This window comes from Bacillus rossius, chromosome 13 (assembly GCF_032445375.1).
Source record: "Bacillus rossius redtenbacheri isolate Brsri chromosome 13, Brsri_v3, whole genome shotgun sequence".
NCBI classification, from domain to species: domain Eukaryota; kingdom Metazoa; phylum Arthropoda; class Insecta; order Phasmatodea; family Bacillidae; genus Bacillus; species Bacillus rossius.
Window position 1 is genome coordinate 12,525,921 of NC_086340.1, and position 14,105 is coordinate 12,540,025.

General features: G+C 38.0%; 1 protein-coding gene across 1 annotated transcript in view; it reads left to right on the plus strand.

The window, feature by feature from the left end:
- LOC134538253 (sialin-like) overlaps positions 1-14,105 on the plus strand; it is a 45,200-nt gene that overhangs the window by 10,680 nt on the left and 20,415 nt on the right. The window contains exons 3-6 of the mRNA XM_063379403.1: positions 2,878-3,105; positions 6,871-6,958; positions 9,072-9,283; positions 10,956-11,108. Of these exons, the coding sequence (XP_063235473.1) occupies positions 2,878-3,105; positions 6,871-6,958; positions 9,072-9,283; positions 10,956-11,108 (681 nt within the window). The remainder of the gene's footprint in view (positions 1-2,877; positions 3,106-6,870; positions 6,959-9,071; positions 9,284-10,955; positions 11,109-14,105) is intronic.

A 14,105-nucleotide genomic window follows, 5' to 3' on the forward strand; every position in this document is an offset into this window, starting at 1 on the left:
TCGGATCTCCCGGAACATCTCACCATCGCGTCTGCCTCTCCCACAATGCACCGGAAACGTAACAAATGGCTTCCAATGAGATTACACTTCAAGATTACGAAACATGTATTGAATTAAAACCTAACTGTTGTGCTTCGAGATCACAATATATGTAGGATTTACATATATAATAAAATAAACCACAAAGTACGTAATGATAAAACACTAGATATTCTTTCAGTTGAAACAAATTTTAACGTATTTAGAACGTAAACCAAAATGGCTACCACTGCAGCCAAGTACTCGGCTTCTATTGGTCGCTCGGGGCAACGTGAACTTAAGAACTCAGCATTGCCGGGCTAATCCGTACGGGTCAGTCTTCCGTTTCGGTGCCATTGCAGAACAGACCTTGCGCCCACTTACAACGTCCATGGCCTGCCTTGGTTCAACTTGATTGGACGAAAATTACAAGTTTTATTTATAGGGACCCGGGAAAATTCGTGGATTCTTTTCGCGACGGGCTTAGATTGAAATACTTACACTAAGGTGTTGCATACGCTTATGAATGACATAGTACGTACACCCTCGGCCAATGAGAAACTCTCGGCCAGGGAACTTTCGAATCACAGGTGGCATTTTCCCGAGTACGTGAAACGGATGGAGGAATTGTTGTGGATAATTATATATTAATTTCTAAACTATATATGTTTCATATAGGTTTTCAGTATGATGTATACATGTATATTAATTTCTAAACTATATATGTTTCTTATAGGTTTTCAGTATGATGTATACAGGATAACACATAACTCAAATTCAGGACAAGAACCGTTGGTGGGCCAGTGAATTACAGTTCTGAATCACAAAACCTCAAAACTTTTTATATCCCCTCTCTGAGAAAACTTATGCGGCAAAATATTTTCTTTATTTATACTCATACTGTAAATTTTTTTATACATATGATAAGATGGCTAATTAAAGCAAACAACTTGATAAGTTAGCAAAGTAATTTTATTTTACAGCTGCAATAATTATATTGTCCTAGAGATCATTGAAATCGTATTACAGTGGAGTCATGCCACTCGGTGGAGACGTATCGAGAATATTTCCTGTCCCTATTCGTTGTTAATAGAATTCACAGGAAACTTACAAGTATTACGATACATAGCTAGATGAGCTGTGCGTGATCATTATATTTACATCTAAACTGTAGACGTTATTTTACGGTTAATTATATACTATATCATATTTCAAAGTGCAACATTACATAGCTAGTGTATGTCTAATTTTACTCAATGAATTATAAAATCACTTTATACAACAACGGAATACTACAATACAATAAAAACGTTATTTTGCACGTGTAAATATAATTTTGCACATTCATACATACATTTTATAATTACGAGGGTAACCTAAGAGTAAATTTACATTGAAAATAGTGGAATTACTCATTAAAACTGTGTGAAATTACTCATGCAGGGCATACGTGATTTTTAGCGCTACATGGTTAAATATATCCTGTCAGTGATACATAAATTTACACATACTTTGCTGGTGTTATTTAAAGACAAAACTATGTCTTACACAGACCTGTTGTGGGTTAAAAAATACGCTCACACATTAGCTAGGGGAAAAACAATTCACCTACTTCGGTGCAGATAGAGCTGCCATCTTCTTTCTGGTGCCAAATTACACTCTTTTATTTGACGGTGCACACAGCTCGCGTTTTCATAAGCAAATTAAAAACTTTAAAGATCTTCTCTAGCCCTTTACCATTTATTGCAGAAGCTTGATTTTAATAAAGCAGATATATTATTTTCATAAGAAAAATTTAAAACTTTAAATTATATTATCTAGCCTTTGTACCATTTAATGTAGAAGCTTGATTCTAATGAAGTATGTATCTTATTTTCAAAAGCAAATTAAAAACTTTGAATGATATTCTCTAGCCCTTGTACCATTTATTGTAGAAGTATTTAGATTTTCTTTTCATCTTTAATGGTGGTGGTTTGAAAAATTGTGCATTAAATAAAATAGGAAGTATGGGGGGGGGGGGGGGGGGGTTGTCTTACAAAATTATGTGCTCCGACCCCTGGGTATTATTATTTTTTTTCGATGGCCCTCCGAGGTTAACCTCCACCAAAGACTTAAAGGCCGGGATTATAAACTACCCAAAGACACGCAAGATACGTTAAGTAACGAAGTTTTTTTTGAAAAAACCCTTTTAAAATCCACGCGAAACACACACACGCGCAATATGGGCATGTGTCGTTTTGCCTAAAGGCGTTTTGCCTAAAAGCGTTTAGCAAAACGCCGTTAGGCAAAACGCCGTTAGGAAAATCGCCGTTGGCCAAATAGGAGTTAGGCAAAACGCCGTTAGGCAAAACGCAGTTAGGCAAAACGCCGTTAGGCATAACGCCGTTAGGCTAATCACCATTAGGCAATTAGCTGTTAGGCAAAACGCCTTTTCCTCTTTTATGCAAAACGCCATTAGGCAATTCGGCGTTAGGTAAAACACCGTTAGGTAAAACGCCGTTAGGTAAAACGCCGTTAGGTAAAACGCCGTTAGGCAAATCGCCGTTAGGCAAATCGCCGTTAGGCAAACCGCTGATAGGCAAAACGCCGTTAGGCAAAACGCCATTAGGCAAAACCCGTTAGGCAATTCGCCATTAGGCAAAACGTCGTTAGGCACAAAACGCCGTCAGGCAAAACGAGGTCATGTCATCATAGTAACATTTTAGGCAAAACGCCTTTAGGCGAAATGACTTTAGGCAAATCGCCGTAACGAATTCATGTTTAGGCAAACCGCCTGTTACTCGCGCGATGTACGTACGAGTCGAGGTTCGAGTTGCCAGAGTTGTCCGCAGGGCTACGACTCGGACGAGTTGTCCGCAGGGCTACGACTGGGACGAGATGACGCAGAGCTACGCGCTGGCGGGGCTGTCCTACGGCAGCCTGCTGTCCTGCGTGTTGGGGGCGCGCCTGGCCGAGCTGCTGGGCCCGCGCCTCGTCAGCGGACCGTCCCTGGGCGTCGCGGCGCTTCTCCACGTGCTGTGTCCTCTGGCGGCAGGCGGCGGCGTCGGCGTCTTCGTCGCCATGCGCGTGCTGCAGGGAGTGTTCGTGGTGAGCCTCCTCCCTCTTCCCCCCACTCCACGAGGGCGAGGACTTGCCGAGTCGTTACCACAACGCCGAAATACCACAACGCCGAACGTACAATAACGCCGAAATGCCACAACGCCGAATGCCAAATTGACCGCAACGCCGACAGTTAGAAAACTCTGCTGTGTACCACAACGCCGAAATACAGTAACGCCGAAAAATGTTGCTGCGGGGAGGGGGAGCAACAGGAGCAAAATGAAAAACAATGAATGAATTTTTGAGTGTTTCATAAATGTATCTAAACGCAGAAATATCACAACCTAACCTAACCTAACCTAACCTAACCTAACCTAACCTAACCTAACCTAACCTAACCTAACCTAACCTAACCTAACCTAACCTAACCTAACCTAACCTAACCTAACCTAACCTAACCTAACCTAACCTAACCTAACCTAACCTAACCTAACCTAACCTAACCTAACCTAACCTAACCTAACCTAACCTAACCTAACCTAACCTAACCTAACCTAACCTAACCTAACCTAACCTAACCTAACCTAACCTAACCTAACCTAACCTAACCTAACCTAACCTAACCTAACCTAACCTAACCTAACCTAACCTAACCTAACCTAACCTAACCTAACCTAACCTAACCTAACCTAACCTAACCTAACCTAACCTAACCTAACCTAACCTAACCTAACCTAACCTAACCTAACCTAACCTAACCTAACCTAACCTAACCTAACCTAACCTAACCTAACCTAACCTAACCTAACCTAACCTAACCTAACCTAACCTAACCTAACCTAACCTAACCTAACCTAACCTAACCTAACCTAACCTTTGTGGCAGTCCTGCAATGACATTTTTCGACGTTTCTGGTGTTTCGGCGTTGTGGTACGCAGCAGTTTTCTAGCTGTCGGCGTTGTAGTCAATTTGGCATTCGGCGTTATTTGTTTTCGGCGTTATTGTACGTTCGGCGTTGTGGTGCGTCCCCAGGACTACCTTGGCCCGGGACGCGACTGTAGCGACCTCACTCGCAGAAAAGATTCCCAGTAGGGTAACAGATCGGCAACCGTCTTAATTTAACGGTGCCCCTCCGCGAGGCTAGCGGTTGTTCCGTAAAAAAATATCGATACTAATAATTGTTGCGGCAAAAAAAATTTTAACGCAGTTTTTTTTTTTCTCGCAGTGTCCGAACCAGAGTTCCAGTAAGATAACAGATCGGCAACCGTCTTAATTTAACGGTGCCCTGCGCGAGGCTAGCGGATGTTCCGTAAAAAATAATCGATACAAATTGTTGCGGCAAAAAAATTCCTTTTTTGTTTTTGGACATACGTCATTGCAGCTTTGCACTGTTTGTCACGAAAAAATCTCGATGGTATAAAAAAACGAGCATAGAGATTGAAGGGTCATTTTCTTTTCCCGTTTCCTAATTGATAAATGTATACCGGTTTCCATATCGGGCATTGATACTGCAATGGCGTATGTCTAAAAAAAAAAAACTGCATTGAATCTAAATCCCACTTCGCATGAATCATTTAAAGAACGTATCAATGCCCGGTATGGACCCGGTATACATTCGTCATTTATGAAACTGGAAAAAGAAAATGATCTTTCAATCTCAGTGCTCTATTTTTTTTTTGATCGTCGAAATTTTTCCATGACAAACATTAGAAAACTGCAATGGCGTATGTCCAAAAAAAAAAAGCATTACGTCAATATTCCCCATTGCCTTTATCATGTAAAGATAGTAAAAAAAAAAATTACTAGAGATGGCAGCACCGTCGCTCAAAAATAAGAACCGCCTTTCTAAATTTTCTCGAGTACTTTTCAAAGTTGAGGTTATTCCTTTGTTGTGACCATCAGAAGCGCGCAGAACATATTCCAAGATAGTTTCGACGTCATAAAGTTACATTCGGCACACCAACACCCTTGTTACGTCCCGGGGTCTGAAGTCAACGATCACCGTCTAGCTATCTGGAGAATTTCAACGGAAGATTTGAGGTTGAGAAGGGTGACTTTCAAAATCGTTCCAGGGTCGTAAACCATAGAATTCATGAATCTTCACCTACGATAACCTTGGGGGAAAAATGTTTTGGATCATTTCGGAATTCTTTCAAAATGCAACGTGCTACCACGCAACGTTTATATTTTTAATTTTTTTTATTAGCTATGCAGTCATCAGTAGAGACACGAATTTGGCAGCCTCCCCAGAAACCACCGTTAAAAATTCTCTGCACTGAACTCCCAAGTCACTCCATTCAACTCCACAACTTCTTCAATATTATGTCGTCGATCTTCCCAAAATGATTTGACGAATTTTTCAACATTATCTTCGGTTCGTGCCCAGAGCGGGGTTTGTCATCAATGGACGTTTCATGTCTTTTGAAACGGGAAGAGCCACTCAAACAATTGAGTTTTCCCAATATCTTCATCCTTTGTAGGCGATTTTTTTTTTAACATTTCAAGAGTTTTAGTGCCAGTTTTTTTTCCGAGCAAGAAGAAAAACTTCACGGCCGCGTGATGTTCACAGAAAATAAGCCACTGCTAAAAACGAAGAGCACACACAAAAAAAATTTCACACAAGTAAATAGGAACTTTCTTTTAGCAACGACGTTTGGCTTACTGACACAGTAATGGTAGCTCTATGCGCCCCTGACGGTACAATGCGGTACTACTTCAACTACGCCCCCACAACATCAGTTAAATTTATTTTGAGCATCCCCTCGTACGTAGTACTGATACCAAAACTGATACCAAAACAAATTTCCAGGTTTTTAATAATATCCTGTGCATTAATTTTTTGAAGAGAAAATCTTAAAGTCTCACTTTTATGTCATGTCCCTACAACTGAAAAATACTAAATATAACAAGAATTTAAACTTACATGTGAATACATGACATTGTAGTGATTATTATTTAATAATAATACTTTTATTTGACTTCCATTTTGGATAAGAATTTTAAATATCAAAAATTGCTCCTAAATAAATTAAAAATATCTTAAGTCTAAAAATAAACTATTTATGAAGAAGCTACTTGCATCGACTTTGAACTATTAGTTTTAATTCTGTAGTCCATTAATTCTCCTTGTGGTTACATTCGCAAAATTCCAAACTAATATTGGAAATATAATAATTGGAGTTTTTAAAACATTAAACTAGATTATTGGAATACGAGACTAAGAAATTAACTACATGTAAAAAAAAAATCTGGGTTTTAGTGAAATTATTTTAAATATAGCTATAAGCCTTACAGCAAGTAGATTATAGGATTATTGATAGGAAATGCTGTAGATGAAAGATGCACGAAAACAATATCCCCCCCTACCCCAACCCTTCCTTTCTAACCTTACTTCTGCCTCTTTAAAATTGGATAATATTTATAATGAATGTTAATTAAATTGTAACGAATTATTTCCTAGTTAATTAGGTTTGAAATAGAATTATAATGTGAATAAAATAAAATATATTCCGGGGTAGTTTTACTATCATAAAGTTTCATTTGACACACCAATATTACGTTTGGCATGTACCCTAATGTTCACGAAAGTGATTATATATGGGTTTATGTTGCTACACGTGGGTCCGCCATCTTTGTGTTACATTTCCGTTCATTGACTTCCGTTCCATTTTTACAAAATTACTTCTTCCAAATGCCGTGGTTCTGAGAGCCAAGTTGCTCACCTGTAAACATTATACACTACGAACGCGCTGCTTGGACATACACGTTTTATCATATATGAAAATAAAATTTAAGTTTTTTTTTTCTTTACAGGGAGCCTACGCCCCAGGTGTCAGTACCTTGTTGCTACGGTGGGTTCCATTGCAAGAAAGGGGGCTCATGGTCAGCATAATTTTCTCAGGTAGGGAAGACTCCAAATGTTAGTACATAAATTTAACTGTTATTTTCGAAAATGCTAATACAGAATGTGACCGCCCTCACCCCTCCCTCGCCTGTTCAAATGTGAAAAAAAAATTAAACAAAAACAAATGTAAAAAAAAATTCTGACAAATTTGTTAACAGTTTGGTTGTTGGTATTTCAAAAAAATATTGAGGGACTAATTGCGGAATTACAACATTGCGACATCTTGAGAAATCATAATAACTTACAACTGTTACTAATCCTGACAAACTGTTGATAAATTTATTTTTTAATAAATAATTTTCTTTTTGATATAGTTTGTTATCGTATGATAATGTTTATTATCGTATGGTACCACAGACATTCCACCTGCTTAAAAAAGTTTTTATTAAAAAAAACCTTCCTTCCATTTTGTGGTGGATACAATCCTATTTTTTTGTGCTATAAGTTAATGCTTCGTGTATGCTTAAAAATTTTCATTCTACCTGTTTTGAAGCTATTTAATACACATTTTTATATTATTATGAATATTTGTTCTATAATGAGCTAATGTGATATTTTCCCCACAACTAGATCGAATACACGCTGCCTTCCATATGTATCTCGTGATCTTGAGTGCAACTTTGACCTTCCAAAAATTCTAGCCGTTTACACGTATTGGAACATATTTCCCATAATATATATTTTATTGTAAAATAAGGATGTTAATTTCGCTTTAGTTTCTACTATTTTATTTACAGTTTTCTCATTTTAGTTTGAATCAATATACAAAACATACTATGTGTTAAACTGATAGTTTATGTGATTTTGTTTTCAAATGTTGCCTTGTGAATTTGATAACACTCCCAAAAATCGTCGAGAAAATAGAAATGACAAAAAAAAAAAAAATTAAATCATTGCCTATATGTAGAGACCTGCAAAATTCGCGGATTCATTCGGTGATAGGCTAGAATTCAAACACTTATACCTCTTAGATAATTTTGCTATTGGCTTACTGGTCATCTGGACGAATCTCAACCAGTTATAAACCCTCAACCAAAGAAGGATCGAATCACAGACAAACCAGCCGAGACGACTTATAAGTCGGCAGCCAATGAACTTGCGTTGTTTGCCCGAGTGTACAGGGGTATGTGCAGTCTATCCTGAAGGCCATCGAAACCGCGAATTTTTCAGGTCTCCACCTATATGTTATTTAATAGAGTCCAGAAAACTTCGCATTATTTTCCGGCGCCAAGCTATAATACTCGAACACGTGCGTGACCAAGTCGATGTCACGTGTCCATCGGCTGCTGTCACTTGTCACAATCTCTCCGGATCACGCATGATCCGGTCGAATATTTTCCTGGCTTCCAGTCCTTCAGGACGTGTCGATTAACCCGGGATTCCAGGACGAAACACGTCCAAGTCTGCCAAAAATTTTGCATTCGAGAAAAACGCCAAAAATCACAGCGAAAATTTGCAGGTCTTAAGTGATTCATCAGTAGGGACACCTGTATTTCGCGAATACATTTCGTGTCAAGGTATTTCACAAAACACTGTAGCTTTTCTCCTGTGGTTATTGGCTGAGGTCGGTGAGAGGTGTCGTCCCGCTCTTGACGGGGCCAATGAGAATGTGGTCACCGTACTGCTGCACCCCCCACAATTTGCCATCCATGACTCTTAGAAAAAGCTACAGTGTTTTGTGAAATACCTTGACATGAAATGAAATCGCGAAATACAGGTGTCCCTATTCATTAGTCAACTAGCCGGGGGCCCGATGGGAAAGTACTTGATCCTCATTTCTAATGAATTAAAAAAAAAACTCTGATACAACTGACTTTTATTCATAAACAGAAGCCTAAACGCCAATCTTACTATTTGTAACTTCAAAAACGACCAAATTCCATACAAATTTTCATCCTCTATTCAACCCCCTCCCCTCCTTTTTGAGGGATGAATTTTCAAAAAGATCCTCTCTTAGTGCTCACCTACGCAAAATTTCTTGCTTCTAGACCCAACGCAACGGTTTAAACTGTGTATTGTCTGTCAGTCAGATTTAGAGTTTTACGAAGTAGATGTCTCGACAAAGTTGACTGTTTGTGATCTTGCTTTTTTCTTCCTCTTCCTTTTCCAGCGACAAACGTAGGCATTCTAGTCTCTATGGCCTTGACGGGGAAAATTTGCACTGTCTGGGGTTGGCCAGCTGTGTTCTACTTCTACGGCGGACTGGGGTGTCTCTGGACAGTTCTGTGGTTGCTGTTTGTCTACAACACGCCCGGCGACCACCCTAGGATATCCGCGGAAGAGAATGACTACATTCTAGCCAATGTGGCGCCCGAATCAAAGGTAACGTATTGGGACAAGTATTTATCGCTCACTAGACTGCGATATGGCATGCTCGCTGCAGAGATTTCTTCCCTGTGATTGGCGGGCCGTCTGCGAGAGAAGCCGTTGCCTTATTTGGCCGGGCCGTTCAGGACCCGTTTTTGCTTCCGCACAAAAATTGCTGTGGTTGGTATGGCGACGGGGGGACGCACCACAACGCCGAAATGCCAAATCGACCACAACGTCGACAGCTAGAAAACTGCTGTGTACCACAAAGCCGAGTTACCATAACGCCGAAATACACTAACGCCGTAAAATGTCATTGCAGGACTGCCACAAAGGTTAGGTTAGGTTAGACTTGGTTAGGTTAGACTTGGTTAGGTTAGACTTGGTTAGGTTAGACTAGGTTAGGTTGGACTAGGTTAGGTTGGACTAGGTTAGGTTGGACTAGGTTAGGTTAGACTAGGTTAGGTTAGACTAGGTTAGGTTAGACTAGGTTAGGTTAGACTAGGTTAGGTTAGACTAGGTTAGGTTGGACTAGGTTAGGTTGGACTAGGTTAGGCTAGGTTAGGTTAGGCTAGTTTAGGTTAGACTAGGCTAGGATAGGCTAGGTTAAGTTAGGTTAGGTTATATTACGCTAGGTTAGGTTAAGTTAGGTAAGGTTAGGTTTGATTGTGGTATTTCGGCATTAAGGTACATTTAAGAAACACACACAAATTCATTCAGTTGTTATTTCGGTGTTGTGGTACACAGCATTTTTCTAGTTGTCGGCGTTGTGATCAATTTTAACATTCGGCGTTATGGAATTTCGGCGTTGTGGTAACGACCCTGGCGACAGTAGACGCGCGCCAGAAAGAACTTCGACTGATAACGAAACACAAGACAACTACAGTGTTATCACAAGGAGCTAATCTCGAAATATTTTCGCGAAAAAAATACGTGCTCCTATTAATGCGCATTATAATTTATTAGGTGTACACTCTTCAGGTTCTCAATTATTTAAAAACAGTAAATAAAGAAAAATAAATTAATGGGGAAGAAGTTAGAGATTATATATTCTATTAGACTGTTAATTAGCGTTCATTATAAAATTGACTATTTTTGTGGATCTATTGATGCCCCAAGACAAAACTGGGTACACTTTAAATCATTGGTGGTTAACGAATTATGAGACATTTTAATCGAGACAACTTTTTCAATCTATGTCTGATGTTTGTTATCTTTTTAATGACTATTACTGACTTAGTAGTTATGCTTTTGAGTCACGCGATGATTGGGCCTGGAAATATTTCTTGTATTATTGGAACGGACGATCTTGACCAACGAGAACCTAAAGTGTGGGTATTAAAATTCCTACTGCGAGTTTTAAGCTAAAAATGAAGCCAGAAAGGAAAAACTGACAGATACTTACTTGTACTGATCAAACTTATGTTAATTAAATGAAACAAAAAAAGGTAAAATATTTTATGGAACTATTAATACGCACTTTCTTGAAGCCGGGAGTCTGAAGTTTAAGTCGTATGTGGGAGTGGCCCTGTGTTAGAAATTAAAACTGAATTTGCTAAATTGAAAGTCTGGACATAATATTTTATGCAATATTTTCCATTTCATGGTCACAAGCGGGAGAAATTTTAAAGAAATAGTACACTGCATTTTTTTTCTTTTGGTTCAGCAATGATTGTTTTTTTTACAGGTGACATTTCCTGTTCCATGGATAAGCATATGCACGTCGCTACCAGTGTGGTCTTTCGTAGCGGTTAAAGTTGGAGTCGTGTATTTACTGTACATGTTCCTCAACGAACTGCCTACCTACATGAAGAACATTCTGAACTTCGACCTCGCAAGTGTAAGTTGTCGGCACACGCACAGTAAATGATTTCATTCCTTCGTCCATTGCATGTTACACGAAATGAAATTTTTTTTTGTTTCGGCAATCGAAAAGAGCACAATTAAAAAAAACTGTTTTACCTCGTGATCACAGCAAGTTTAGACTTGGTAATTTAATAGTGAATATAAATTTATTTTTAAAATAATAAGGTAGGCTCATGCCACACTGTAACTTTGTTTTTGTAAATGTAACATAAATGTTCATGTAAAATCACAGATACCTGTAAATGTGTAGTTTTATAGGACAACAACTGTGTTAACTGCTAAATAGTGTTCGCAGTAATACTGGTTTTGGATTATTACCCAGGCATTTATGCTTTGGGTTGTCCCAGCGCTTCTAACAGTTAAACTATTTGTAAACCGTTCCCTGAGTAGCTTCCCAGTATTAAATGCGCACATTAATAAGTATAATAAAACGAAATAAAGTGAAGTTAACAAAATATATCATGCGCCAATTTTCGTAAGAATTCCTCAATATTATCTCGAAAAAAAAAGTAATTTCGTATATGCAAAAAATAAACATAGTTCAGTGTTGCGCAAAGTTAGAATAGCTTTCTTGACGTGTAAAAAACTATTTCTTGGCAACTGGTTTGCAAAATAATCTTTTGTAAAAGTACAGAATTTTTTTTCTGTGCATCGGCAGGGCCACGATTATTATTATTTTTTTTTACGGAATTATCTCATTCAACTTATCTTTAGAGAATCAAGTATTTTTAATATTCTCGTCTGCCAGTATAGTCACATGCATTGTTGACTTTACCGTAACTGGATAACCTCTTTTCCTTTTTGTTTATAATCGGCTTCGGGCTGGTCGAGAACACCGCAGTAAAGAAAATTTATACGTGCTTCAAATCTGCTTTACTACCCGATGAAAACGGAGGAATAATCATGGCTGTAGCCATAAGCATAGGGCGATATCATGTTCGTTCATGTTGGGGGGAGCGGGGCAGGGGAAAAGCCGAAATCTCCAAGGCTTTTGCATCAGAAGGAAACTAAATATTATTTATATGTATGTGTTTACCCTGATATCGCGATGAAAAAAATATGTCTATTGCTAATAAATTACATTGGAAAAATTGCAATTTATGCAATACGCACATGTAACGGTCACGATAATGCTTGCTTGGTACGCAGAAAAAATTTTTTTTTTGTACTTTCACAAACGATTACCCTGGAAACCAGTTATCAAGATATATGTGATTTGTAATACTACAAGAAAACCAATGTAAATTTTTACAACACTTTTCTGTGAATATTTTGTTTTTCACGTATGAAATACGTTTTTTTAAACAAAACTGAATATATATATACTAGCTGTACCCTGCCACGCTTCGCTGTGGCACATTGTGATTGAATAGTTGAGAAATAAGAAACAAAACAAAGACTACATTTCATATAAGTTTAATTTTGCAATACTTGTGGATATACAATATTTTTTTGTTTTTCCACTGTATGCGTAGATATAGACTATCTGGTTTTCCGACTCGGGAACACGCAACATACAGTTGTCCATGTGAAAAGCAATCCGCATCTAAATCTAAACCACACAATTCTAATGATTGACCTTGAGCTTTATTGATTGTGATTGCAAAAGCCAATCGAATTGGGAATTGCAATCTTTTAAATTGAAGTGGTGTATCGGTCGGGATCATGGGTATTCGAGAAATGAGGACTTCTTCACCTTTAAAAGGCCCCGTTAAAATCGTTGCTTCCACTACGTTATTCATTAATTTCTTAACTAAAAGTCGCGTGCCGTTGCAGAGTTTTGGCTGATTAATATTCCGCAAGAGGATAATTTGCACACCTATCATGTAATTGGAAACGAATATTGTTTGTCATGTGACTGCGCCATTACTATTGCGGTTGTCAGCGAGTGTTTTCCTCGATTACGGCAGATGGCGCGGTCACTGGTACACAGCTAATAGGTAAAAATCTGTTTTTTTCGCACTTGTGCTATGAATGTGATGCAATTGTTGTTATTGGCGACATAACATTTTAATTTAAATTAAAAATTTAAAAAAAATGGTATAGGGTGTACGGAGTTCAAAAAATGAATCGCCTAGTACCATCTACACGCAATCCCACATCAAGTGGACATAGACCCATACAAAACATAACCTCTACTTACGATTGATGCAATTGTTGTTATTGGCGATAGAACATATTAATTAAATAAAAAATAAAAAAAGGTATAGGGTCTATGGAGTTCAAAAAATGAATAGCCTAGAACCATCTACATGCAATCCCACATCAAGTGGTGATAGACCCATACAAAACATAACCTCTACTTACGATTGATGCAATTGTTGTTATTGGTGATAGAACATATTAATTAAATTAAAAATTAAATAAAAAGTATAGGGTCTAAGGAGTTCAAAAAATGAATAGCCTAGAACCATCTACATGTGGTGATAGACCCTTACAACACATAACCTCTACTTACGATTTGGATAACGGCGCAGCTCAATCGAGACACAATCACACTAAAGTACCTCATTCATATTGTACAATTAGTCCCATACCGGTACGCTTAGTAATTTTTTAATTATTGCACCTCACATTAAAAGCAATCTCATTGTATATAGCCATTTCCCGCTCGCTTCACTTGACGTAGTTTTTTCCATTGCTAAGAGAAATCCTTTGGCATGGAGAAACGTTTTCATAACAGAAAATGCGTGATTTTTGTTTTTATTGGTGAGAAAACACATTAATAAAATGACGCAGTTACTTTTTCGCGGTCGCGGGTATGTTGCTGAAGTGAAAAGTAGATAAAAATAATCCTTGATGCGGGTTGTATATAATGGTAAAATTTCAGCTCGATCGGTGCAGAACTTTTTGAGATTTTGAAGCGTACACAAACCAAAATAACATTTTTATATATATAGATAAGCTATAAGATAAGAATTATTTAATTTTCAAATGTATTGTACGAAATGTATTTTTTAATTTAAACGTA